The 27,126-nt window shown below is 40.2% G+C and overlaps 1 protein-coding gene across 9 annotated transcripts in view; it reads left to right on the plus strand.

Annotated features, from left to right (window-relative positions):
• SRPK2 (SRSF protein kinase 2) overlaps nt 1-23,103 on the plus strand; it is a 259,384-nt gene extending 236,281 nt beyond the window's left edge. For 3 of the 9 annotated variants that reach the window (XM_089685347.1, XM_089685355.1, XM_089685374.1), the window contains 3 exons: nt 5,107-5,127; nt 6,068-6,160; nt 21,060-23,103. In XM_089685347.1, the coding sequence (XP_089541473.1) occupies nt 5,107-5,127; nt 6,068-6,160; nt 21,060-21,244 (299 nt within the window). In that variant the 3' untranslated portion in view covers nt 21,245-23,103. Of the gene's footprint in view, nt 1-5,106; nt 5,128-6,067; nt 6,161-6,541; nt 6,635-21,059 lie in introns of all 9 variants that reach the window. The other 6 variants (XM_089685382.1, XM_089685390.1, XM_089685405.1 and 3 more) reach the window with 3 other exon arrangements.
• The last annotated feature ends 4,023 nt before the right edge of the window (nt 23,104-27,126 follow it).

Consider the following 27,126-nt stretch of genomic DNA (forward strand, 5'->3'; position numbering starts at 1 on the left):
TGAAAACTTTCATGTCCAAGCTCTTTGCACAGGGACACTTGAAGATATGGGAAACAAACCCAACACCGAAGCCTAGGGTATGAAAACAACTGAATGAGAAGGGTAACACGTATCCATGCTCTGATGTGAATTTGTGTAACAGAGTGGACTACACAGAAAAATAGTACATTATGAAATTATCTAGCCCAGGTTAAAAACAATACTTAAAAAAAATTACAAAAACAATTCAGCTTAGATTATGAAGAGGTCACAGAAGTATTAAAAGGTATGTTCTGGTTGAGATCCTTGCAGTAGATCCAGCAAACCGGATATTCTTCCCTCATAAGCAGCTTCAGTGTTTCAGGATTCAGCTGCCATAATCAACTGTTTTTCCATATAAATGACAGGTGTTGGCATTGTCCATGGTGAGACTTAAGCAGGCCAGCGTGTTGACTGAAAAAAAACTGACCCGATTCCCTAAGCCACACATTCGAGTTGAATGGGTAATCCTCTTGGCTGTATTATTGTATTCTGACAGCGGGGAGACTTCCTCGTTGTCAGAATACAGTGATCAGCTTTGCAGGATATAGCTTGCAGCACTGATTGAATGGGCAAAATCCGACAGGACGACTGAACTGAAGTTGATCAGTAGATTGACTGTCCACCCCAGGGGTCATAAATAGATCAAAATTCAGCCAGACCCAGCTGAATCAGCCGAATTTCAATCCCCATATGGCTGGTTTTACATTGAAGAAACTCGCTACCTCAGACAGTGCTGTCTGAGATTGCCATCACCCTGAGTGAAACTATACTTTGGTCTTCCCATTTTTGCCACAAGTGTACATACAATGTAGTCTATATTATTCTTATTCGATCCTATATTCAGATGAAACTGCAATGATAATAAATAACGTGATAGCCAAGATTTAGATTTCTGTGCACTTTTGAGACAGAAGGCTAAAGTGGCCAAAAATTATAAACGTGTGACTCAAACAAAAAAGAGGTCAAAACTTTCTGTACTGAACGATGCAGCATTAAACTAAAATGTTGCCATTAAATGTTATATGTAGCTAGACTGCTAATATCTGATGTCGTTACTAGGAGACAGGTGCACTCTGATCTCTGTTTGCCCTTGTTTCCATACAGAACACTGTATTTAGGTTCAACTAAATGAGAGCTGAGTAATAAGTGGCTGAGAGGACATTAGGGACACTTTAAGCCGGAAGACTGCCAGTGTCTTTTTAATTTAGCTGAGCTGGTGTCCCTGAGATTGCAGTATTAATGACAGTGTTATGAAAAAGTTCATTGTTGCACCCTAAGATTCTCTATTCTTTCAGGGTAATATTCAAGAATATACAGGCAACTTCTTGCATAATGTATTGTCTGCACCAGTACTGAATAGTATAGCATACATTTCTTCATTCACCATATGCTTGATGTAAATGTTAAAGCCTTAAAATGTAAAAATAAAATTGAGCTAGTCTTCTAATGGAGATTGAACCCCCCCCCCTGCTTTTTTAACCAAAAACTTGGGTTAAACTTGAGCCCAACTAGTTGCAGTAGGGCAGTCATTCTTTTCCATTCAGAAGACCCTTAGGAGAGACCTCAGCAGGAGAGTTCCTTTTCAGTGTCTAAATTACCACCGCCAAGTCTAAGAGAGATTCAAGTGTTTACTCCTGTGTATATTTTGTTCATGTACATTCAGTTGTGATTGTGAAAAAATGTATTCCCTAGCCTTTTTTTTATCAGCGTGTCTATGTCTGAAAGGGAAGAACAGATTTTCCGATCTGTTAAAATAAGACTGAGGCCCTTTTATATATAGGATCTGTCACTTGATTTTCCTTTGCATTATAGGAAACCCTGTGTAGATGGATACATTTTAGTTGCTGCTAATTATCAATGTCCAGGAATGTTTTAAACAGTTAGGGTCCAGTGTCATGTAAAGAATGACCGTAGCTTCTTTTCACGTTCTTTTTGTCAGCCATCACCATATTTGGTTGGGGAGACTATTAAAAGTAACCTGAGATTGTAAACCATCATTGTGGGTTATTACTGCCATTTTTCTGAGAACTAATCCTAACTAGTGTTTAGTCTGTAACTGTCAGATTGACTTGATGAATAGAGTTTAACTTGTCAAACTGGGATTCAGTGAATCCAGGGAGCTACATACAGCAGGTAAAATAAATATTGAACACTTCACCATTTTTCTCTGTAAATATATTTCTAAACGTGCTATTGACATGAAATTTTCACCACGATTTGGTAGCAATCTATACATACAAAGAAACCAAAACAAATAGGTTCAGAAATTAAGTTATGTGTAATAAAATGGAATGACACAGTAAAAAGTATTTAACACGCTAACTGAAATTCTTTTAATACAAAATCCTTTGTTGGTAATGACAGCTTCAAGTATAAAGAAACTAGTCGCATGTATTGCTCAGGTGTGATTTTGGCCCATTCTTTCACACACAGTCTTCAAATCTTGAAGGTTTTGTGGGCCTCTTCTATGAACTCTGATCTTTAGTTCTTTCCATAGATTTTTATTTTATTCGAGTTAAGTGATTGGCTGGTCCATTCTAGCAGCTTTATTATCTTACTTTGAAATTAATTGAGAGTTTCCTTGGCTTTTGTCTTGCTGAAAACGTTCACCCTCATTTCATTTTCATCTTCATCATCCTGGTAGATGGCAGCAGATTTTTATCAAGAATGTCTTCCATTTCTCCATTTATCCTTACTTCAATGATATGAAGTTTGCCAGTACCATATGCTGAAAAACAGCCCCAAACCATGATGTTCCCACCTCCAAACTTCACTGTTGGTATGGTATTTTTGGGGTGATGTGCAGTGCCATTTGACCTCCAAACATGGTGTGTATTATGCCATCCAAAGAGTTAAATTTTGGTCTCACCTGACTGTCAGTCACCAGCTCTCTGCTGTGCCTTTCCAGCGCTCACTGGAGCGCCGGGCTGTGCAGCGGGCTCGCTGAGAGGCCGAGCCAGCTGCCAGTCCAGGCATCTAGAAGGATCCTGACCATATGGCAAGTTTTACATTACTGTCAGCTGAAAATGGGTCACAGGAATGTAGGTGAACACCACAACAATTAATGAAACTTCTTCACCTACGCTCTCTTTATGCGCGATTTACTGTGTATTAAAGCAGTATGTACTATTCTAGATAGATATGTCTGCTTAGCCCTCAGGTACTCAATTTACAACAAAGAGGGCATTTGCTAGAAAGCCCTTTATGCTACACTTGGGCAAACTCTGAAGGGTTATTCTTAGAAACATAGAAGAGCCCCCCAAAGTATCCAACTTGACAGGCTTCTATGCTGCAAGGACCCTGCAATCCTCTCCCTACCCCTCTAGCCCTTATACCACCAGGGCACTTCATGCTGATAGTGGATTATTCCTGGTTTCCTGTGGAACCTCCTGCAAGGCCTTGTAGTATAGCCAAGCCTTACCCTTAAGAAGGGGTTCCCCTTCTGTTTATCCTCTTACTTGCAGATCCCCCTGTCTATTTATTCCCAGCAGCAGAAGTAATTTTGTTCTCTCCTTCTCATATTCTCCTTCTTTCTTCCATTTGAGAACAAGGATATTTTGGAAGCCTGATCTCCCCCTGCTTCCCTATGGTTTCTTTAACTTGGTAACTTCTATTTCCCTACAAATTCCTGCTATATGGTATACCATCTTTGTTTTGTGACCCCCAACAGCCCCTTTTCTCCGGAAGTTATGGTGTAGACAGTACATTTAAAGTCTCATGCCATGTTATGCTTCCGTTGTAACCTGCATCCTTTTCCTTTCTTCCATTTAGGGAGGATCCCCCTTGGTGCTTCCTCCCTCAGTTTCTCCCCAGATGGGTATGGTAATGAAACTCCCCATCGAAGCTTGAACTCATCCTCCTGCTGAAGTGGGATTCTTGAGCCTCTCCAGTTCTTAGAATGTATGCTCTAATTCACTTTCACATAGTTGTTAGGTGGCTGTTGAATCTCTGATATGGCTTGCTCTAGCAGCTACATGTTCCCATTATTGACAGTTTGGATCTATTGACCCTACTTGTCTTTCTATCCCTCCATTATTTCTGTGGGCTATTCCATGGTCTAGAATTTAATTCCAGTGTCCTGTACTTTGATAAAGATAAGATAAATTTTTACATACCTGTAAAATCTGGTCCTTGCAGTACAGTACATCTCTCCATTCATGCTACAAAACTGGAGTCTGAGTGAAAGGAGTTACATGGATATACACTAGGGGATGGATCAAGCAAAGCTTTTTGCAGGTGTCCAGTCGCCTGATAACAGCATATAACCCATATTCTATTAATCTATTTCCATGTCCTGTACTGTACTCAGATACAAAAATTACATGTACATCAAAGTTCCTTTTTTTATTTTGGATAGAGTATACAGGGAAATGTTAATTTATTTTATATCCGGTAGACATATTAGAAAGTGCTAAAATCTCTCCAAAGTGAAGGAAGTGCCCCCATCATCTCTGGAAGAAATGTTCCCATTGGAAGATTTCCCCTCTGTTTTATGTTCTAATGACAAATAAAAATGTTGGGTATTCCCAACAGTTTTAGTCCCAGTGACAGTGGTCAGCAGGACAAATGGTTCTAAACCTACACCAGTCTAAAGAAGAGTTGGCTAAAAACGTTAAAGTAGACCTAAAGGCAAAACGTTTTTTCCATTTTGGATAATGTGGGGCAGAGTTTTAACCCCTCTGTTTTCCATCTTTGTTCCATTGGGCAGCTTTCCCTTCACTTTCTGTCCAATATCCAAAGCAGAAAGTGGGAGGAAATCTCTCCAAAGTGAGAGAATCTGGGGTGACATCAGGGTCACTAGAACTGGTATGTCCTTTGGAAAAATTTGCCTTCTGTTACTGTTCTGGTGTCAGCTAAAAATTTGGAATTTTCTTTTACTTTCATTTTCTTTGGTAAACGAGACAAAAAGAGAGGGTGAATCTCTTTAACAGGGATTGACAGCAATAAAAACCTGCTTTTAGTAATACTTTAAAGTTAAAAATGTTTTTCTAAACCAATATATGATCTATTGTGTTTTTACATTTTAAAAAGAAATCCTTGTCAATGGCAGTGAACTCACAAGCATAAAACTACTTGTTCTTTCAGTGGGTGATGAAGAAATGCATGGTAACTTCATAGTTCTACAGAAAGAATGGCAGAAAAGAAGCTGTATGTTTTGAAAGTCCTCATGATATAACTTCAACTTGTTTATTTCTTCTCATAATCAAGAGTGAAGTGGATGGAAATTGTTCAGCAAGCTCATTTTATTTCATAATGTCACTCAGACGACATTAAATCTCTGTAAGACATGCATTTGTTTGAAAGCTGCCGGCTGAGCTCCAGTAGTATGTAGTCACAAGAACCCATTAAACAGCTCGCATGTAGGTGTGATTTGCCAGTCATTAGATACAATTAGTCTATGTGCTGAGCTAATCATTTATTCAGCAACAAATCTCTTTGATGGGCCAACATTCTTTTGGTATTGAAAATTAAGTAATCTGTCAATTGCTTCTCTCCAGTGCATGAAGCAATACAATTATTTGTTCTTTTTTTTTTTTTTTTTTTTGTGATGTGGTGTGCAGGTCTGTTGATCTGAAAGGTCTGCAGGACCATATGAAAAGATAAAGCTAGTATGTAGTGATTGTGGTGGATCAATGGTATTTCGGCTATGTTTTCTTTGGAATTTGCAAATCACACTTATACATGAGGTCCACCTCATGTTACTAATTAAATTTTCGAGCTGGTACTTGTACACAAGATTTTGTGTCTGGAATTTGACAGAATATATTGAAGGACTAATTATTCCTAACTGGCGTACCAAGGCTGTTCTCCTCTGTCTGAATCTGTCCATTTTCATGCTTTATTGCTTGTTTTATTCCGCAACATAAACACTGGTCATAAATTTTACTAATGGAGTCTGTTCTGCTGAGCCTTGTCTGCATGGGTTTGCCCCATAATTGGTTTTGAGTTTTATTTTAATTAATTCTATTTCCCTCTTCTTCTTTTCTTATCTCATTCTGTTCTTTTTTTTCTCACTCCTTCACTCCTCTTTTTCTCTCCTCCATAGACCACATAGCACACATCATTGAGCTTCTAGGCAATATCCCAAGACACTTTGCTCTGTCTGGAAAATATTCTCGGGAATTCTTCAATCGCAGAGGTAGTACCTCTTCCTTACAGAAGGCATTGTGATGTAGACAGAATGAATCTTCACACTGCTTGGTTTTTGAGACGCCTCCAAATATTTTTTGTGGTCTCTGAACCATTTTCCATGGCTCTTTGGAAATGCAACTATTTCAGTGCATTTACAACACATTTTTTTCCAGTTTAATCTCTTCCACTAAAAGGTTCGACAACAGACAGTATAGAGTTGGGTAATCTGTTGCTGTGGGAACACCACCATCAAGTTCATGTATATGGTAAAGCTTCAGAAATGAGTTGGAGATTTGTTCTGTCTGCACCGTGCCCTCTTTCTAACTGTATAAAATGTACTGATTGAGTTGTATGTTTCTGTTTTGCTGGCAATGTTCTTCAAACACAGATCACATAGCATTGATCACTGAACTGCTGGGAAAAATCCCTCGAAAAATTGCTATGTTGGGGAAATATTCCAAGGATTTTTTCACCAAAAAAGGTAACTGTTTCTGAACCACAAAATTGCTTCTTTCAATGTAGGTGGGGTAAATGGTAACATTTTAATATATTTACTTAATTTTGTTCAGTTTTCTTTAGACCAGATTGAAAGGGATTCCATAAAAATGGACTCCCCCCCTTTAACTCAGTCCTCCTTTAACTCAGGCAAATTGCACCTTTAGTAGATTGCCATTATTTCTTGAAGGATCGAACTTTTGTAGGTAATATCTTATACAGATAGCAAAAAAAGTAACGGGTTGTAACTCTCATTTAGTAAAAGCCAAAAACCTTCTCCTTAAAATACATTAACAAAATAGTATTTAGATTCGATGCATTGTGAATTTACCACATGCACAAAACTAAATCTACTAAGATACAGTACACTAAATTAACCTTGTATGTTGATAGTGGGCACCCTCTGGTGTTTGCAGACCATGTTGCTAACTTTTGTTAGCTCCCCAGTAACTCCAAGAAGTTTTATGAAAATTTTGACTTATAAACAACCTGCCCATCTCACCGTTGATTGCTGAGACACCATTAATCCTGCAATCTGCTTTTAAAAAAATCTTGTTCTCTGAAAAAAATCAGATTGCGATTATGGAACTCACCTTCTGAAAGACTAGTTTGTTTTTATGTTTTGTTTTTGGGGTTTTTTTTTTAATTATAAGCGAGAATACAGATAACAATGAAGATGGCTGCAACATTTAGCCAATGAGATTGTACAGTTTAATAGTTACACAACAGCAAAGTTTAGAGTCTCACTGATGAAATAGAGTGCAATTTTAATTATTAGGTGGGTGGCAGTCAGTCATACACTTGGTAGTATATGAAGAAAGGGGAAAGTCCTCAGGTAGTAATATACAGAGTATGGTTTAAGTAGGGAATAGGACTTTAACTGAATGATCATTAGTAAGTGTTCGGATCTGACACCATTGAGTGTATCAGAAGTTCTTTTGTTTGTTGTGTGTCAATAAATACGGTTTTTGAAATGTCAGAATATTTTTGAACCTGCATTTCTTTATATAGAGAGGCCTCCACCCACTTCCTGTGAGATATGTAAGTTAACTTTTTTAAATAATCAAATAGAAGAGGACCAGGGTACTTCATTTAGGCTAAATGTTTCCACAAGAGAGATAATGGTGAGTGAATGTTTACAGCCTTTGAAAATCCAGACATTAGGAATGTACTTTAGGCTGAAAGTGTCCACTCTGGAGATGCTTGCATGGTAAAACGTTTTGGGAAAGCTACCATTTTAATTAAACTGACTGTGTCCATATAAGACATGGTAAAATGCAGCCAAGCAGTGAAAGTTGTTTTTAGTGAGCATAATAGAGGGCATTTATTGATGCTGTATAGATTATAAGGGTTTTTAGGGACTGATACAACAAGATAAGATGTTTTCTCTTTACACCAGATAAAAGGGTAAAGATTTTTCAAAGGAGGCTTTGGTTGGATAAAGTGCCTTTGGTTTGTGCAAATTACCAGACTAACCAGAAATTGGACCAATCGAGATAATAAGAGACAGTATCCTAGGAAAGGAGGATTCAGGATTTGACATATTTAAAAAATGGTTGTCTGTAAAACTGTAATTTTTATGGTCTTGTGATCTATTGGTATGCCCTGAAAAGTGGTTTGGAATTCTAGGAGTCGCATAAGAGGGTCCGGTGCAAGGTTGAAGAGGATGGGGAAAAATGAGGCAGCCTTGCCTTGGGACATTGTATAGGAGTGGAGACCTGGCTATTCTTATCAGCCTTGTGTGCGGAATTATTATAAATGTGTGTGGGGGAAGAGGAAGATTGTTGCTTTGCTTGGACCATGGTCACAATAGCAGCTTGTACACCCACATATGTGTGCTTGTTATGAAGGAATCCCAATTGGTGGGGGGTGAATAATATGGGGATGTAGGTTTAGATGTTATCTACCATGATTTTAGCCGGTAATTTATCATCTCTGTTACCTAGTGATGTAGGACTGTAAGATTGGACATGTTCAGGATTTTCCCCAGTTTTAGGATAAGGGTTGTGTAAGCTTCATTCAGTTCAGGGTATGTAAAAGTATGGATAATAATAGAGTTATTGAGTTAGTAATTATAGGGACACTTCCATGGATAAAGGTTTGTAGAAATTATCCAGGTAGCCTTGCAGTCCTCTGGTTTTATTTGCAGACTGTTTAATGCCTGTTGGACCCCATCATAATTATTCAATTTGTTTGCCTTGGTCTGGGGTCGGTTTGGGTAATATAGCTTAGTCAATTAACTGCTGGAGTAAAAGCATATGTGAGGACTGAGCCTTTCAGAGATGGGTATATTATTTCTACAAATCTGAGATTATACAGATTATACTGAGATTATATGAGGTCTAGTCAGTTTGGCAAGGAGAGGTGATTTTTGTTTTGTAAAGGAAGTTATGAAGCATTTAAGAAAACTGTTACTTCCTTCCATTGTTTTTTATGTCAAGCAAGTTTTCCGATAGATGCTGTGTATAAGAGATCATTCGCTTGTAAATGGGAGCTTTGTTGATAAGCTTCCTTATAAACTAAAAGATAAGTAGGGAACTTCTTAGTGGAGGGACTAAATATCGGCAATCCTGGTATAAAACAAAAAAAAGTGTGACGGAGGAGTGATTGGGGAGAGAAAAAGAGTTCTATAGAAAAGAAATGAAGTTTAGGAAAAAAACAATTCCATTATAGGAAACGGCCTACTCTAGAAAAGTTGTGGGGACTTTGGAATAGCATGTGTAGTCGTGTTTGGTTTTATGGAGTGGTCTTCAGACATCTACCAATGAATCTTTGGTTAAAAAGCACCACAAGCCCTTCTTGGTGGTAGAGTGTATAGTGCTGGATGGGTTGCAGCAATTGATCGATGGGTTTAGGATAATGTTAAAATCTCCAGCTACCACCAAATAGGATATTCCTTGGTGGTGAGACATTTGGTGGGAATGTTGAAAAACAAGGAGACAGATGCTTTAGTTGCATTAATGTTGTAAGGAGAAAAAAGTTCCCCTGCTACATCTAGTTCTAAAAGTATTTACTGCCTGGGTCAAGTGTGGTGTTAAGAATTTTGTAAGGGAGGTATCACTACCTCCCTTTTTAATAATTTTATACAAAGTGACAATTGTTTCTGCTATCCAGCTATCTCTCAGCTGAATATTGTGGCCAGCTTTCCAGTGAGTTTTCTGTAAGAAAGCTATAACTAGTTTCAAGTGTGTAAGATGATCAGGAAATTTTTCTTCTTTATTGGTGTGTTTAGGCCAGCCGTATTCCAGGAGACCATTTTAAAGGTTATGAGCATGAGGGAAACTCTGCTTTCACCCGCACAGTGATTTGGGGTCCAGACAGATATTTCATTTACTCTTATATGGATAAAATGCAAAAGTGCCGCATCCCTAGTCTTTATTATACCAAAAAAGAGGGAGGGAAACACCACCATCCCTCAAAAATTGGGTACTTTTGAGGCATATCATCTATATAAATAAATTACTGATTTTTTTTTTTTTTATCAATAAGCACCGCATATATTGTAACATTTACATTCTTGTCTAACAACAATATATTCATATAAAAAAAAAAAAGAATAAAAAAAAGAAGAATATCATATTGCTTTAGAGATGGTTCAATCATTTAGGCTCGATGTCTAATGTCATTAATGTCTAAACCGCTGGCAACAAAAGTGAGTACACTCCTAAGTGAAAATGTCCAAATTGGGCCCAAAGTGTCAATATTTTGTGTTCCACCATTATTTACCAGCACTGCTTTAACCCTTTTGGGTATGGAGTTCACCAGAGCTTCACAGTTTGCCACTGGAGTCCTCTTCCACTCCTCCATGACGACATCACGGAGCTGGTGGATGCTAGAGACCTTGCGCTCCTCCACCTTCCGTTTTTGAGGATGCCCCACAGATGCTCAATAGGGTTTAGGTCTGGAGACATACTTGGCCAGTCCATCCCCTTTACCCTCAGCTTCTTTTGCAAGGCAGTCCCCAAGTCTTGGAGGTGTGTTTGGGGTCGTTATGTTGGAATACTGCCCTGCGGCACAGTCTCCGAGGGGATGGGATCATGCTCTGCTTCAGTATGTCACAGTACATGTTGGCATTAATGGTTCCCTCAGTGAATTGTATCTCTCCAATGCCAGTAGCACTCATGCAGCTCCAGACCATGACACTCCCACCATCATGCTTGACTGTAGGCAAGAAACACTTGTCTTTGTACTCCTCATCTGGTTGCCGTCACACACGCTTGACACCATCTGAACCAAATAAGTTTATCTTGGTCTCATCAGACCACAGGACATGGTTCCAGTAGTCCATGTCTTTAGTCTGCTTGTCTTCAGCGAACTGTTTGCAGGCTTTCTTGTGCATCATCTTTAGAAGAGGCTTCCTTCTGGGACGACAGCCATGCAGACCAATTTGATGCAGTGTGTGGCATATGGTCTGATCACTGACAGGCTGACCCCCCACCCCTTCAACCTGTGCCGCAATGCTGGCAGCACTCATACGTCTGTTTCCCAAAGACCGCCTTTGGATATGACGCTGCGCACTCGCACTCAACTTCTTCAGTCAACCATGGCGAGGCCGTGCTGCAGCTCAGTTTCAGGGTCTTGGCAATCTTCTTATAGCCTAGGCCATCTTTTATGTAGAGCAACAATTCTTTTTTTTTTTTTTTTTCAGATCCTCAGAGTTCTTTGCCATGAGGTGCCATGTTGAACTTCCAGTGACCAGTATGAGAGTGAGAGCGATAACACCACATTTAACACACCCGCTCCCCATTCACACATGAGACCCTGTAACACTAATGAATCACATAACACCAGGGAGGGAAAGTGGCTAATTGGGCCCAATTTGGACGTTTTCACTTAGGGGTGTACTCACTTTTGTTGCCAGCGGTTTAGACATTGATGGCTGTGTGTTGAGTTACTTTGAGGGGACAGCAAATTTACACTGTTATACAAGCTGTACACTCACTACTTTACATTGTAGTAAAGTGTCATTTTTTCAGTGTTGTCAAATGAAAAGATATAATAAAGTATTTACAAAAATACTTCTGTGAGATACTGTATGTGGTGCTTATAGATTTAAATAAATTATTGATTTTATATAGATGATGTGCCTCAAAAAGTCCCCAATTTTTGAGGAATTGAGGTGTTTCCCTCCCTCATTTTTTTCTTTTTCGAGATATTTTTCAAATTGACCATCCACCACCTACTGGTGGGTTAAACAGAAGTTGATAATACATATTGAAATGAATTGCGGTGTGTCACAATGCAATAGTAAGAGTTTATAAGACTTTCAAGTAATTGGGAGCCAGTTGTAGTTGATGCGTGGCTGTTTTGTTGATCATCAAAGAATCTAGTCTTCCCTATTCGAGAAATTGTGTAGTTTTGCAGGGTATAGAAGTAAAAATCAGGTGTTTTAAGATTGCTTTTTCTAGTCTAGAACAAATTCTTTACGCTTCTGAGTAATGGGGGCAGAAAAGTCTAGGCAGATCAAAATGCAGTTGTCATCAATGCAGAGTTCCTTGTACTTTCTAAAAACGTTTAGAATGATTTGTGCAAAGTGCAAGTGTTTAGTCATAACAGGCTGCAGTCTGTTGTTAGATCCCTGCTTTTCTGGATCTAGGCAATGCCCTCTTTATGTTGCAGGTGGGACAGGTTTCAAGGTTTACACGGATCATTTGGTCAACCGTGAGGTAGTGTAGCAGGTCTGCACCTTTGTATTCTTTTAAATATACTTTTTATTGGTAGGTTGAATCTTTGATTTTGATTGAGAGATGAGGAGTTTTATTCTCAGTTGTAACTAGTTTTCCAAATCGCTAACTGGTTGTTGAAATCCTTGTGGTCTGTTGGCTTGGAGGCAATAATTTCTAACGCAGTTCAATATTTTTTTAAATGATGCTATATTTTTGCTGAATTAAGGTAGAAGTACTTTCGACATTTTATCTGCCATGGATTTAGGTTCACTGATGAAGAGTGTTTCGCATTATATCAAGCGGAGTCATTCAAGTGTTTCAAATAAAGACTTGGTGGAGGTTAATGCATGGATGAATGCTGTTCAGTGGTGTCTTCCCTGCTTTGGTGCTTGTTCTTTGATTTCAAAGCAGTTTGTTTTGCCCCAGCTTGAGCATTTTTACAAAGATACCTTCTTTCCATATTTAGATTCATTAGGAGTACTGACAGTTGACTATGATTAGTTCTTATGAGTTGGCAGATAGCGATAGCAAGCAATATAGCAAGACGCTGTTTGTGTTGGACATGGACTTCCAGAGAGTTTGCAAACTACTTCACAATGAAGACAATGAGAGAAACAGAAGGTTTAGTTTCTGTAATAAAAAATGATAGGGACTTTGTGTGTTAGGTGGATAGTAATGTGAGTAAGAAACAGCTCCTTTAAGACGTCAGTGCCAGGTGTCCTAAAAAATACAGCTAGGCCAAACAAATGTACCTTTAGTCACCCCATAGTGCTTTTTTTAAAAGAAAATAATCAAGAGTACTGGAATGAATGAAACAAGAAAAGAATGACTGACAGTAAGGTGTATTCAGTACTGACTTGTAATCAAAGCTTCAGATGGTTGTTTTGTCGCTGAGCAGAACAGTGTCCATGGCAAGGCTAGCAAAGGGCACTTCAACTCCTGTCTTGAGTGTCTCCTAGAGGGTGTTCTATGTCCAGTGGCTCCCATGTCATGTGGTGTCGTGAGGAGTGGGAAGGCTCTGCAGGATGTCCTAACACTAAAGGCACCCTGGCTCTCCGCAAGACCTGGGTAGTAAGCTCCTAGGCCTATGCCAGAGCCCAGCAGGAAGGCCTGTTTTCTGAGCTGTCTAGGGGGCAGAATGATCCAAGAGCATCTCTGTGGGGTGAGTCAATAGCCCAACATCTGCTGGTGGGAGAAAGCAGTGTTGCAGGGGACAATGAAATAGAAGAAAGTCAGCGCTCAGTGATAATAAATAGTTGCTAGCAAAAAGTGCATATACACAAAAACACCAACATGTTAAAATTATAATAGTATGCAGTGCTTATGAGATATATATATAAATACAAATAAAAAATAATAATAAACAACAACACCCATGACAATTAGGTGAATCAAAAAGAGTGAGCAGTCCAAATATTATCACAATAGTTCAAGGACAATCTTCTCCTTTATCTTCATACAGTGAAGGAAATAAGTATTTGATCCCCTGATGATTTTGAATGTTTGCCCACTTACAAAGAAATGATGTCTAAAAATCGAATGGCAGGTGTATTGTAACACTGAGAGACAGAATAACAACAAAAAATTCAAAAGAAATGCATGTCTAACAAATTATGCACCGATTTGCATGTTCATGAGGGAAATAAGTATTTGAGCCCCTATCATTCAGCAGGATTTCTGGCTACCAGGTGTCTTTTCATAGAGGTAACAAGCTGAGATTAGAAGCAGTCTCTTAAAGGGAGTGCTGCTAATCTCATTTTATTACCTGTATAAAAGACACCTGTCCACAGGAGCAATCAAATAATCAAATTCCAAACTCTCCACCATGGCAAAGACCAAAGAGCTGTCCAAGGATGTCAGGGACAAGCTTGTAGACCTACACAAAGTTGGACTGGGCTACCAAAGTATCGCCAAGCAGCTTGGTGAGAAGGTGACAACAGTTGGTGCAAACATTCGCAAATGGAAGAAACACAAAACAACGGTCAGTCTCCCTAGGTCTGGTGCACCATGTAAGATCGTGGAGTGTTAATGATCATGAGAACAGTGAGGAATCATCCCAGAACTACACATGAGGATCTTGTCAATGATCTCCAGGCAGCTTGGACCACAGTCACCAAGAAAACAATTGGTAACATGCAACGCCGACAAGGATTGAAATCCTGCAGTGCCCGCAAGGTCCCTCTGCTCAAGAAAGCACATGTCCAGGCCCGTCTAAAGTTTGAAACTGAACATCTGAATGATGCGGCGGAGGACTACTTGAAAGTGTTGTGGTCAGATGAGACCAAAATTGAGCTTTTTGGCATCAACTCAACTCGCCGTGTTTGGAGGAGGAATGCTGCCAATGACCTCAAGAACACAGTCCCAACTGTCAAACATGGTGGTGGAAACATTCTGCTTTAGGGGTGTTTTTTTTGCTAAGGAGACAGGACAACTGCGCCGCATCAAAGGGACAATGGACAGGGCAATGTACCGTCAAATCTTGGGTGAGAACCTTCCCTTAGCCAGGGCTTTGAAAGTGTGTTGTGGATGGTTGTTCCAGCATGACAATGACCCAAAACACACGGCCAAGGCAACAAAGGAGTGGCTCAAGAAGAAGCACATTAAGGTCCTGGAGTGGCCTAGCCAGTCTCCAGACCTTAATCTGATTGAAAATCTGTGGAGGGAGCTGAAAGTTCGAGTTGCCGAATGTCAGCCACCAAACCTTAATGACTTGGAGAGGATCTGCCAAGAGGAGTGGACCAAAATCCCTCCTGAGATGTGTGCAAATCTGGTGCCCAACTACAGGAAACGTCTGACCTCTGTGATTGCCAACAAGCGATTTGCCACCAAGTACTAAGTCATGTTTTGTGAAGAGGATCAAATACTTATTTCCCTCATGAACATGCAAATCAGTGCATAATTTGTTAGACATGCATTTCTTTTGAATTTTTTGTTGCTATTCTGTCTCTGTGTTACACCTACCATTCGATTTATAAGACTGATCATTTCTTTGTGAGTGGGCAAACATTCACAATCAGCAGGGGATCAAATACTTATTTCCTTCACTGTATGTTGGCATTAGTGATGTTTGACCTCCACCTTATTGTTGTTTATTATTATTTTTTATTTGTATTTATATATATATCGCACAAGCACTGTAGACTATTATAATTTTAATGTTTTAGTGTTGCAGGGGAGTTTGCAGTTAAAGTGGTTGAAATCCCTTACATATACCCAGAGAAGTGACTAGCATCAGGTGATGCACAGAGTTGAAACAAATACTCCTACACAAGTTGTACCTGTTTATCTGTAGCCCTCTCTTCTCTGCAACATTACAAAAAAAACACATTTTACACAGCACCTCTCAGCTCTAAAAACGGAGTGGAGATCTGAAGTCTCACACTCCAAAGCTCAATGAGGAGAGCTCTGAGCCTTGACTGGAAGGAAGGGACATCCCCTCCTCACACAACCGTGAACAAGCAGAGCTCTGGCTGTCAATAACAGGCTGTGCGCTGGAGCTTTCCTCCCCCGTCACCAATTATCTCTTGGAGTAAGGAAAAGCTGTTAGAAGTGACTCCCACAGGATACAGAGGAACAAGGCAGCAGAGAGAAACCACACTCAGTGTTTTGGATAGAGACGAGTACACAGTATATAATTGTATATATGCTTTGTTCATATCTGATGTTTGCAACCGCTTTAAAGTTGCTACTGCAATCTGCTTGCATTGGATGGTGCCTACTATATTAATACATGAGGTTAATGTGATGTAAATTAATTTCAGTTTGCTAGGAATCACTCAGACTTTGCAATGACAAATCTCAAAATGTTTTTGCTTATTTAGGATGGAGTACATAATCTAGGTTTTAAGGCATTTGCTATAAAGTCAGATGATCTCATATAGTAATATAAAAGAAAAATAGTTTGTGCATAGCATTCATTTCACTCCTTCACTTTAATTCACCAGCCCACACCTGTAGACCAACTGAATCTTAATGGTTGATATCCTGCTCAGGTCCATTATGCACATGTTTATGCTACATTGTTCCATTGTTGGTCTGCTTACTGCCCACAACGCTTAATGCTATCCTTCTAATCATTGTATGCTGCTGTTGATACACATCCACAAACTACAAAGAGGCTAGAAAAGATGTAAACTTATTGGTCAATTTCGATTTTCCCTTTTTTCTGTTATTTAGCCAAAATGGCAGTATGCTGTAAACTTTGTTTAAGTTAAATAGTACACGACACAAGATTTCTAGTCTTTAACCATGGGTTATATGCAGCTACTTTCAGGTCATTGGACACTGGCAAAAAAACCTGCATGGACATCCCCTAAATAACCTTTCCCATTCCAAGCTACCCTCAGTTTTTTTGCTAGTGTACCTGGGTAATAGACCTCACTACTGGGAGAAGTTTACCTCTTTCCTATGCAGGTTTTTTCTTTAAGATGAGTCTCCTATCAAGATTGCTGGCTGCACCATAGCCACTATGATGTCATCTGCTGCTTCCAGATCAGTTGACTTCTTGGCCGTGATCTGCAGCAGTGGAGCCCTATCCCCACCCTGGAGGGGAAGCCAAGATGGGGTCTCATCCTTTGTGTCCTGTCCATAGTGCAAAGACAGTGTCAGTTGTTAATTCAGGATTTGCACACTTGATGATGGCGCTCCTAAGATCGAGGGCTGCAATACTTTAAGCAGTGTGTTGCAGTCATGTGTGGGAAACACCAGCCATTTAAATGTGGTGCTATGTTATGCCTTCAGTCTGGCTTTCCTTCTCAGATTGTGTTTTTCTTCCCCCTGCAACAAAATCAAAGGCTTCCTCCATAGTACAGCATAGTGATCTCTGGATGCCTGTCTAGATGCAACAGCCTACAGTATCTGGAACAGAAGGCTTAACCCTTTCCTCTCCACAGCAGTAGAGGTCATGTTTACCCCACTGGGGACATTTTTACACTGCACATGGTAGATCACAAGTGCAATGGTAAGGATTATCTCCACAGGGCCCTTGCAACCTAAGTTCTGATAGTTGCCCCCAGTGTAATTCTCTGCCTTCTACTGGCCATTTGGTTGCTCAGACATCCACCTGCTCATCTTGGAAGGAATTTTCTGCCATAGTGATTTCATGGGCAGAACTTTGGTCGTTTTAAAGTCTGTAAATAATCTGAGTCACAGTAAGCCACTTCATTCTCCCTTCCTGGGTTTATTTGTGACTTTCCTTTAACTGCAAACACACTGCCTGAGGAGTAGGGTGGGCAAAGAAGATCTTAATCTACCTGAAATCTTATCCAAGCTTAAGGATGTAAATGCTACACTTACTGACACTGTAAGCTCTTGTTTAGTGTTAGAGCAGCCTGGGTCTGCTCACCTAACCCCAGGCCTCTCGTATAATCTGTATAATTACCTAAGCTTGACAAAACCTTACCGGTCCATTTCCTTCTAGAGCCTGTCCTATACTGTAACTGGCCTCACCCTGAAACGCTATATGCTCACCAGTTTAATTTCAAGGAGAGCTTCATGCCAGGATAATTCTGTGTTTAAAACCCATTCGATAATAGGTTAGAGGCCTTATTTAAAGCAGACCTCCACCCAAAAGGGGAAGTTCCGTTTTAAGCCTTTGTCCCCTGCTCCCCATTAGGGATTGGCACCTTGGAGGAGCGGTTACCCGAATTTGACAGGTACCTGCTCCCACTTCCACGGGGCCATTCACAAAGCGCAGTGTTTCTCACGCATGTGCAGTGGGCACCCGGCTATGAAGCCGCAAGCTGTCACAGCCTAGCGCCCACACTGAAGATGCCAGTGCCAGGGCGAGAAAACGGCCAGTGAAACCAGTGGTGGTGAGGACACCGCTGGACCAAGGGACAGGTAAGTGTCTGTATTTTAAAAGTCAGCAGCTACAGTTTTTGTAGCTGCTGACTTTTATTTTTTTTTTTAGGTGGAACTCCGCTTTAAGGCCCTTTTTACCTTGGCAGGCCTTTAACTGTGGCCTTATGCTACTGTGTGAATGGCAGTTTGGCGGGCATGCTTTTTCAGAGCTACAGGATGAGCCCTCTCTCTCTGTCCATGTGTAGAGGATTCAGTAGCTCAAATGATGGTCAGCAGGACTGTTGTGCAAGAAATTCCTAGAGTGTCTGCCTTTTGAAGGTGAACACCTGTTTGCTCCCTCCCTGGATAAGTACACCAAAGAGATCACAGGGGTATGAGTACTCTCCTTCTCCAGAACAGAGGGCCTGCACTTCTGTGGGTAGACCTTTATACTCCTAAAATTAGAAAAAGTTCCTTTCATCCCCATCAGGCCTGCAACTCCAAACTGAAGTCTGGAGCAAGCTTTTGACAGAATGTTGTCCTCCAAGCCAGCCAAATCGGACTCCAAGCCCTCTTCCTAATGCAGAGAGGGGTGGTGTATGTCGTCCTTCGGATCCCAGGAAATCTCAGATGTCTGGGTCCAAAATGTAATTTCCAGGGGCTACAATCTGCATTTTTGGATTCTGTCAATTTGCGCCTCTCCCCAAAAAAGGGTGTCACTGCTCCAGTCCAAAGTAAGTAAAACACTCAGAGCTTCTCAATTGAATTTGTTCGGTTCCCAAGCAAATCAAGGAGTTTGGCCCATTCTGGATCTAAAAACACTCAACTTGTTCCTGTGTTCAAAATTATCACATGGAATCTACTTGGTTGGTTATTGACTCCCTCTTTCTGGGGTATTTTCTGGCTTCGGTAGACATCCAGGATGTTTACTTGCACATTCCCATACTTTCTCCTTATCAACACTATATGCATTTTGGGTAGGTGGCATTACCAGTTTGTCAAGCTTTCCTTTGACCTGGGTGCGTGCCCCTTTCTTAGCTCTGCTCCATTCCTATGGGTTACATGGTCCTCCCTATGCCTTTCAGCCAATGGACAGTGCAGACTCTGCAGAGTTTTGGTTGGATCATGGACCTTCAGAAGTGGTTTCTGGAACTGATTAGAGTACCTGGGCCTGATGAATGATACACCCCTGTCTGGGATCTTCTTGCCCAGGGGTACATTTCTGTCCCTCCATTCTCATGCCTAGATCCTTTGTTCTCACGGTTGGCTGTCCATTTGTGCCTGCAAGAGGGTTTGGGCCTTATAGTAGGCTTCTTCAAGGCAGTGCCATATGCTCAGTTTCAATCCAGAACATTGCAACTCAACATTCTAGCTGCATGGGACAAACAGCCATGGTCCCTGGACCACCCCATGCTCCTGTCCTGCAAGGTCAGCCTGGCTCTGAATCAGGGAAACCCCTTTCCCCTAAGATCTGGAATGTTTCACAACAATGCGGGAGACTTGGTCATAAGACCATCTTGCCCATCAACATCCTTGAACTCCTGGCAATTTATCTGTCCCTGCGCTTGACCTCGGTTGCAAGCTGACAAGAATTCAGTCAGACAATGACACAGCCCTGGCTTACATCGCCCATCAGGGAGGCAACAGAAGTTGCGCTGCTCACAAGGAAGCAGACTTGATCCTCTCTTAGGTATTACTACACATTCTGGTGGTGTCTGCTGTTCACTTCCCAGGCATGGAAAATTGTCTGGCAGTTTCTCAGTCATTAGCATCTGGATTAGGGGGATTGGGCTCTTCATTTGCAGTTCTTTCAAATTCTGTGCTGCAGATAGGGGACTCCTAGGGGCTTCTGCCATCCAGATTCAACAACAAACTGCACAGGTTTGTTGCCAGGTCCAGGGATCATTGGGCCTTTACAGTGGACACTTGGATGACTCTGTAAGATAAGTTCCTGATTTCTGGTCCCTCCATCTCTCTGACTTTTCCCTTAGCTGCTCCGCAGGATGATGATGGAGGGTATACTGGAGATTCTCACCACACAAACTGGCCCTGCAGGATGTGGTACTCCAATGTTGTCCTACTCCTGGCAAACTCTAAAGATCGAGTAAAATATATTTCATGGAGCACAATACAGGACACAGGTTCCTCCCCTCTGTTCTTATGATCTCCAAATGCTTGCTTCAAAATTGAGGCTATGTAGGAGTGAGAAGGGCTATACAGGGGGATGTCCCTGCAGCTTTCTTTTTATTTGCCAGTGTCCACTAACATGAAGATGGCTTTATGTAACCCATGTGCTATACTCGTATTTTACTGGTCAAAAATCCTTTTATTTCTTGGGAATGTTGTTACATGTGTAAATGTCACTGTAATGAACTATTGTGCTAGAGGAAATTTCTACTATTCAGGTATTTGCATGTAGAAAAGTGAAAGTTTACAGTGTGACTAAAAATAAGCTTAGCCTCCAAGTGTAATGACTGCCAAACACAAGACTGTGACATGTTGTTTAGAATCGAGCGACTCCCATTCGCTTGCATTGTTTATTCACTGAAGGTTTGGTCAGCACCTAGATGAGGAATATGCTAGGAAACTCTACAAGGAACATTGTTGTCAATAAATCTAAGCATAGGGGATTTGCAAAGATTGGGTGTGTCAGAGAGTACTTTAGGATGCCAGGCCATGATCTCCAGGTTCTCTGTATACATCTTGCTTGTTTGGTACTTTCTCATTAATTGAAACACCAGTGCACATTACCCAGCACCTGTGACCGGCTAGTAAGCAGAAAGATCGACATTCATTTCTCTAATAGCTCCTGATGTGCACACCATTGCAAATGTTTCCCAGACTATATCTAATTAATTTACCTATTATGTCTGTAATAAAAATGTTTTAGACTAACAAAGCAATTACGTTGTGTTAAAGCTTCTTGTTTCCCTAATTTACGAATACTTTGCTTTCTTAACATAGGGGAGCTTCGACACATCACTAAACTAAAACCTTGGAGTCTTTTTGATGTTCTGGTGGAGAAGTATGGCTGGCCACATGAAGATGCTGCTCAGTTTACAGATTTTCTCACTCCCATGTTAGAAATGGTTCCTGAGAAACGTGCATCTGCTAGTGAGTGCCTGCGACATCCCTGGTTAAATTCGTAGGAATGCTCCCGCAATTACTTTGGACTTAAACAGCGACTGTCACAATATCTGTAACAGGATTCTGAGTGATTTGGCTTTAGCTTTCCAACTTTTCTTTTAGGAGTACCCTGTTTTGTTTTCCTTTGCTTGGTGTGCGCTGTGGTCAATGGAAAGATTAGCCTCTGTGTCTTCAGCTCTAAGCTTTACCGACCCACTTTTTTTGGGGACCGGGATGTGGGAGAAAAATTTGAAAAAAAAAAGCCTAATCTGGTCTTGTTTTTCATGTTATGTGGCATTCAGATATCGAATTTTTGAACAAGAAGTACATTTTTCCATGTGTCTGCCAGATTTTGTAACTATTTATGAAGATAAGTTTTAGCAGATGTTGGGTAAACTCAAGCTTTTGAACTGACTTAACAGGCCTAATGCATGGGTACTGTAACATTTTTACTTTAACTGAGGGATTACCATTCTTGTACTATAGTGTATGTACATTCACTTTGTAAATGTTTCTTTTCATTGAAAACCTTACAGTGCTGGACTAGGCTGTAGTATATCTGTTGCCCATTTAGCACTGAAAAGGCTACCTAACAGGAAAGGAGATTGCAAATCCAAAGCAGATTGATCTCCACTTCATTTTAGTGAACTTTCTGCATGTAGTGAATTACAGCTGGGTTTTCCGAAGATGCGTGGTCATTTTCTTTGTTTCGGTAACTAAAGCTGCTCCTTTTTTTTTTTTTTTTTTTTTTTTTTTTTTTTAAAGCAATTGCCCCATTATGGCACTTTAGGGGAAGTTGAAATCTTTGTAGTCTAGACAGATGTATGCACATGACAACATTTATAGTATAGGTTTTCATATTGCTGCAACATTTCATGTGTTCAGGTGAGGCCAAGCCCATCTCCGCATACTTTCAGCTACCTCCTCTTTGCAAAATACATTAAAGTCTGCACACTCGCAAGAGACCAGTCGCATTGTATGCAGAATGAACTTGCCCCATCTGAGATAAAGCACAGGTGTTATAGTGAACATATAGTTCCAGGAAAGGAAACTGCTTACACTGGAGCATCACTTTTTCAATACCTTTCTGTCTTTAGACAAATATGAAGTGTTTGGCCTGTTTAACATCACTTGAGTATAACAGACTATTTTAATTATTATCCCAGAAAGCAAATATTTATTCAGTATCAGAAAATTTTGCCTTTTATTAGGCTGATTTTTTACAATAGGTAGTATTCTCATAAGGGTCTATTAATGTTGTATGTTGCATTAGCTATGGAAATTGCCACTGGGGATATATTGTGTGTAATGTCCAAGGTAACATTTTATTATATTTTTGCACATATGCAAAATAACTTAATAAAGATTTTAAAACCAACAATATGCTTTGGTCTGTAGTGCAGTGGGCATAGTAGCTCTTTACTCGTTGTAATATTCTGACCATTAAATAGCCCATTTCACAACTGCTTAGGTGTACATATAATTCAGCATTATTTTTTTAAAAGAAATGCACTGGTTACATGTATTTTCGATAAACTAACTACTTAGCAATTTGTTTTTCCTTTTTAAACAGTTTGTTTTGCTCCCTTTACAATGACGAATAGAATTACATGATGTTAGAGGTGATGCAGATTTTAGAATGTAAGCAGAGATCTATTTAACTTTTTTTTTTTTTTTTTTTTTTAAGTCTGTGGATTGAATGTAAATTTATTTCTGGTTTTACAAATTATGGTGCCACTTTGTTTTTTGATTTATCCATTGCAGTTTAATCACAAGCCTTTGCAATAATTAGATGTGAAAATACCCAGTGTTGTAACAGTAACCAATTGTGGTTTAAGGTGCTTGCAGTTGTCCAATAAAATGTATGTTTTTTTTCAGATAATGTGATTTGAATAATTTTTTCAAACCCAAACCTATATCTGCTGTGACCCATCTTGCCATAAAGATGCAAGATACATTTCTATTCAAACTCCCCCCCCCCCCCCCCCCCTCCATGCACAAATGGCATATGGCAGTTGTTTCAAAAAGTTATAAAATATTCTTATCTTCCACTGGGGTTCTATCCACAGCACCTAACGTAGGTGACATATTGTCATTCCAGCAAGATCCCAGGAAGGTTGAGAACCCCAAATCTTGCAAGAAAATGCATCTTCAGTGGACAACATTGTATAAATGTAAGCTCCAAGGAGCAGGACCCTCCTAACCCTCTTGTATTGAACTGTATTGTTGTATTGTCTCCCGTTATGTTGTAAAGCGCTGAGCAAACTGTTGGCGCTATATAAATCCTGTATAATAATAAATGGTTAAGACATGTTGAAGAATATTTTCGAATACCAAAAATAATTTTTTGAGTCTATGACAAACGCCAAATGCGCTTGGGAGAGGGCTCAAAAAACACACAATTGGTTATGGCTCTTACCTGCTTCCATGGATAGCCCTCGTCTTGCTGCTCTCAAAGGACTGGGGAAGTCTGAAACACTGTAACTAAAAAGCAAAACAGAGGACGCACTGTATTAGTGTATTATCCTTTAAACAAAATATTTCTGTAAAAGTGGTAAATATTATACTCACAAAAGGAAGAGCAAAATAAAGGCTCATCATATAAGAAAATTCACATCATCCAGTTCACTAACACATTTAGAGGATTTGCCTCTTTAAGAAGGTTTAAGTCCTCGAAACACAGTAGCCTGCTGGATGTCCATTGACCCTGTGATGGGACATGATGTATTGTGGACTGAATGATGCTGTTTTTCTTATATGATGAGCGTTTGTTTTACTAGTCCTTTGTGAGTATAATATTTACCACTTTTACAGAAATAAATATTTTGTTTGAAGGATAATGCACTAGGCCAGTCTGCCCTCTTTTGCTTTTTGGCTAAAATATTATTTGCCTGGTTTAAAGGCACATGCTAGTGTGAGAAATTCTGATTATCATTTTTATATAGAAGGGAAACCATTACTTTAGTACAATTCCTTTAGTCAAAAGTTACACCATCTGCATGAAAACGATGCATTTTCTTTGTGTGGGTTTCCTGCAGGAGCTCTTGCTCCTTTCCACAATCCAAAATATAATGGTAAGTTAATTGGCTTCTGTTCTTATTGGGCTTGCGTTATTTTGGTATAGACATTGCATTAGAAATTTCTCAACTTACACAGCATTCTTTGTCCACTAGGTAACATATGCATTCAAGTCACACTCTAATATAGTTAAAGCTGTAGTATATCAGTCTGTCAAAAGCTGGGAAATGAGCTCTGGTAAAATAATATGCAGATTCTATTAAGGTAGCACCGCCCAAAATTGCATTCTATATTAAGGGTCAAAGTACTTCATATTCATTTACCTGCTACCTACAGGAGATTAGACGCCAAGCAAAGAATTTAGGGCCAGCCCCTGCTAAGATTTAGCTAGTATCCTCAAGGAGGTGCAACATCTTTCCCTCAGTTCTGCTGCTTCAAGACTTTACTATACTACTTCAATCATCTGCTGCTGGTAGAATGAGGCAAGCATCTTTGTCTCTTCAATCAGTCACCAAGTGCAGGTTTTCACAGTTCATATATCAGAGCTTTCTCTGCATCAACCCTGGTGCTACTGGGACTGTGGTTGGTTGCTCCCTTGGGAAAGGATGGAATTCCATGCATGATTTTCACCCTCTCTTCTCCCTGTGCACCTCATATCAGCTTCTCCATACAGGGGATATACCACACATCTCTGGATCACAACTGCTGCTTGTTGCAAGGACTGTTAGTAGTCTAAGAGCCCTACCATCCTTTCAGGCTATCTAGTTTTACATCTACACCTGGTTGAGTGCGCATTCCATAGAGAATAGGGTTTGTTAATGTCCAGCATGAAGAGAGAGGCTGATAACCCAGGGTAATTAAACAAAACTACAGCTCACTCCCCTGTCTGTTTTGAACCTTTTAAACTGATCCCACTTTTTCCAGTGAATTCAGGCATTCTGTTTCTTATGAAAGGACTGTCCACAGAACAAGTCTCTGTGGCTGAATCCCTCCATTCGTTCAGATATGGCAATATCCCATCCCTCCTCATACTGTTCAAGCAGAAACAAATGACTTTCACATTAATTGAGTTAAGTCATAAGCAAACTTGGATTCACCCACACCCTCCTTGAGCATGGCGAAATGCTTGGGTTCTCACAAGCCTAAAATGGGCACAAACGTCATTCCATCCTTTGATTGACAATTTTCTTTACAAGGAGTAGACGCATCCAGACAGACCCTTCCTCCTTTTGAAGCATACTTCTGTCCTTTTGCTTTTGGCAGAGACCTTTGTGAAATGTTGACTTCTGCACCCATGGTGGATCCACCTATATTTGGCTCAATAGGGCTACCACTATTTTGGTATAAAATGCCACCTCTAACTGTTTTTCTACCAGACCTATTTTCTTAGTTGTATAGATCACAGGACTTTAGCCTTTAATCATGGGTTTTATGCAGCTATCTTAAGGTAATTGGGCACTGGCAAAATAAAAAAACTGCAGCAACATTCCCCTATGTAACCCTTCCCACTTCCAGGCAGCCTCCGTTTTTTCCTAGTTTCCTTAGGTGATTGACCTCTTCTCTCTACTTTTCTCTACCTCTTTCTTTTGGAGGCTTTTTCTCTATAGAGGATTCTCCTATCAAGATTATTGGCTACACCATAAGCACTGAATCTCCTTTTGTAGCTTCTGGAACCATTTACTCCTTGGTTTAGTACACATGTATCACTTTTTTAGAATCAAATAAATAGGGTTTTAAGGGGGTTTCTGATTTCTCAGCAAATAAGTGTCAGTTGGTGGAGTTCTCTGGTTCATTATGCTGCAGAGGTATTTGAGTTTCTGAAAGAGAATTCCTTGAGGTAGTTTGCAGTGATCTGTCAAAAGGTAAGGATCCCTCAATGATTGACAATGGGTGACCTAATAGACTTTTTAATGTTGATTGATTCTGACAAGGATACTTTTCTCATGCTTGTCATCAGCGGCAGGCAATTTGCTATCTTGTTATCAGAACATTTTGGTTCAAGAACACTTGGCTCATCTTAGCTTCATCTTAGCTTCCAGACGTTCTTGGATCATTTCAGAGCTTCAGACTGCAGAAAGTACTTCCTTTTATTGGATAAGGCTAAAGCTTTTTATAGTCTGTCTTGGGTACCTTTTGGCTTCTCTTTGACAAGTGCAGCCTGGAGGGGGCTCAAAACCTTGATTGGCTCAAAACCTTGTATCTGGTAAATATTTGGGCCACAAGGCCTTTGAAGTATGCTCAAGTGTGTTCTGGGAGTGTAAACTGAGGGCTTTGCTATACATGTAAGCAATCAACCCCTTCATGAGAGGATTAGAGAATGCACTGTTATGTGGGGCACCTATGGGCATTTCTGCCAAACCTCTATTTGAAGGTTGTGGACTAAGGCTGATGATGTGTCTGCTTTATCTTTTGGACTTAGGAGGCACAGGAGGTGGTCTCGGTGATAGAGCAGTTTACAGAAGCATCAGGCTCAGAGGTCAACCAGGGAAAGTTGAGTTGTAGAAAAACTGATCTGATCAGGTTTTAATTGTCAGCTTTGTCTGACTTTCTTGCTAATGTCTCTTTATGAAATATGAATATGTGAAACCAATTCCTGGTAACCTGCTGGTAGAGAGATCTCCTGTTGGATAAGTATTTTGCAGATCTGGTTTAGGCCTTTTCTGCTGAGTTGGGGAAGTAGAGAGCCAGTGAAATAGCATGGTAAGTTTCCAACTTATGTTACCCTGTGTTTGAAAATGATTCAGCAGTGGCAAATTACAGCAGAGGAGATCATCTCCCTACCAAGGAAGTTCCTTGAAAAGAGGATTGCTATTCTGCCTTTTAGCCTTGAAAGATTGCCCAGGCCCGGTTATGGGAGAGAGGTTGCATTTGATTTATTTTGGAGAGG

This window comes from Staurois parvus, unplaced genomic scaffold (genome assembly GCF_062004578.1).
Source record: "Staurois parvus isolate SC_StPar_1 unplaced genomic scaffold, SC_StPar_1.0 ptg000019l, whole genome shotgun sequence".
NCBI lineage: Eukaryota > Metazoa > Chordata > Amphibia > Anura > Ranidae > Staurois > Staurois parvus.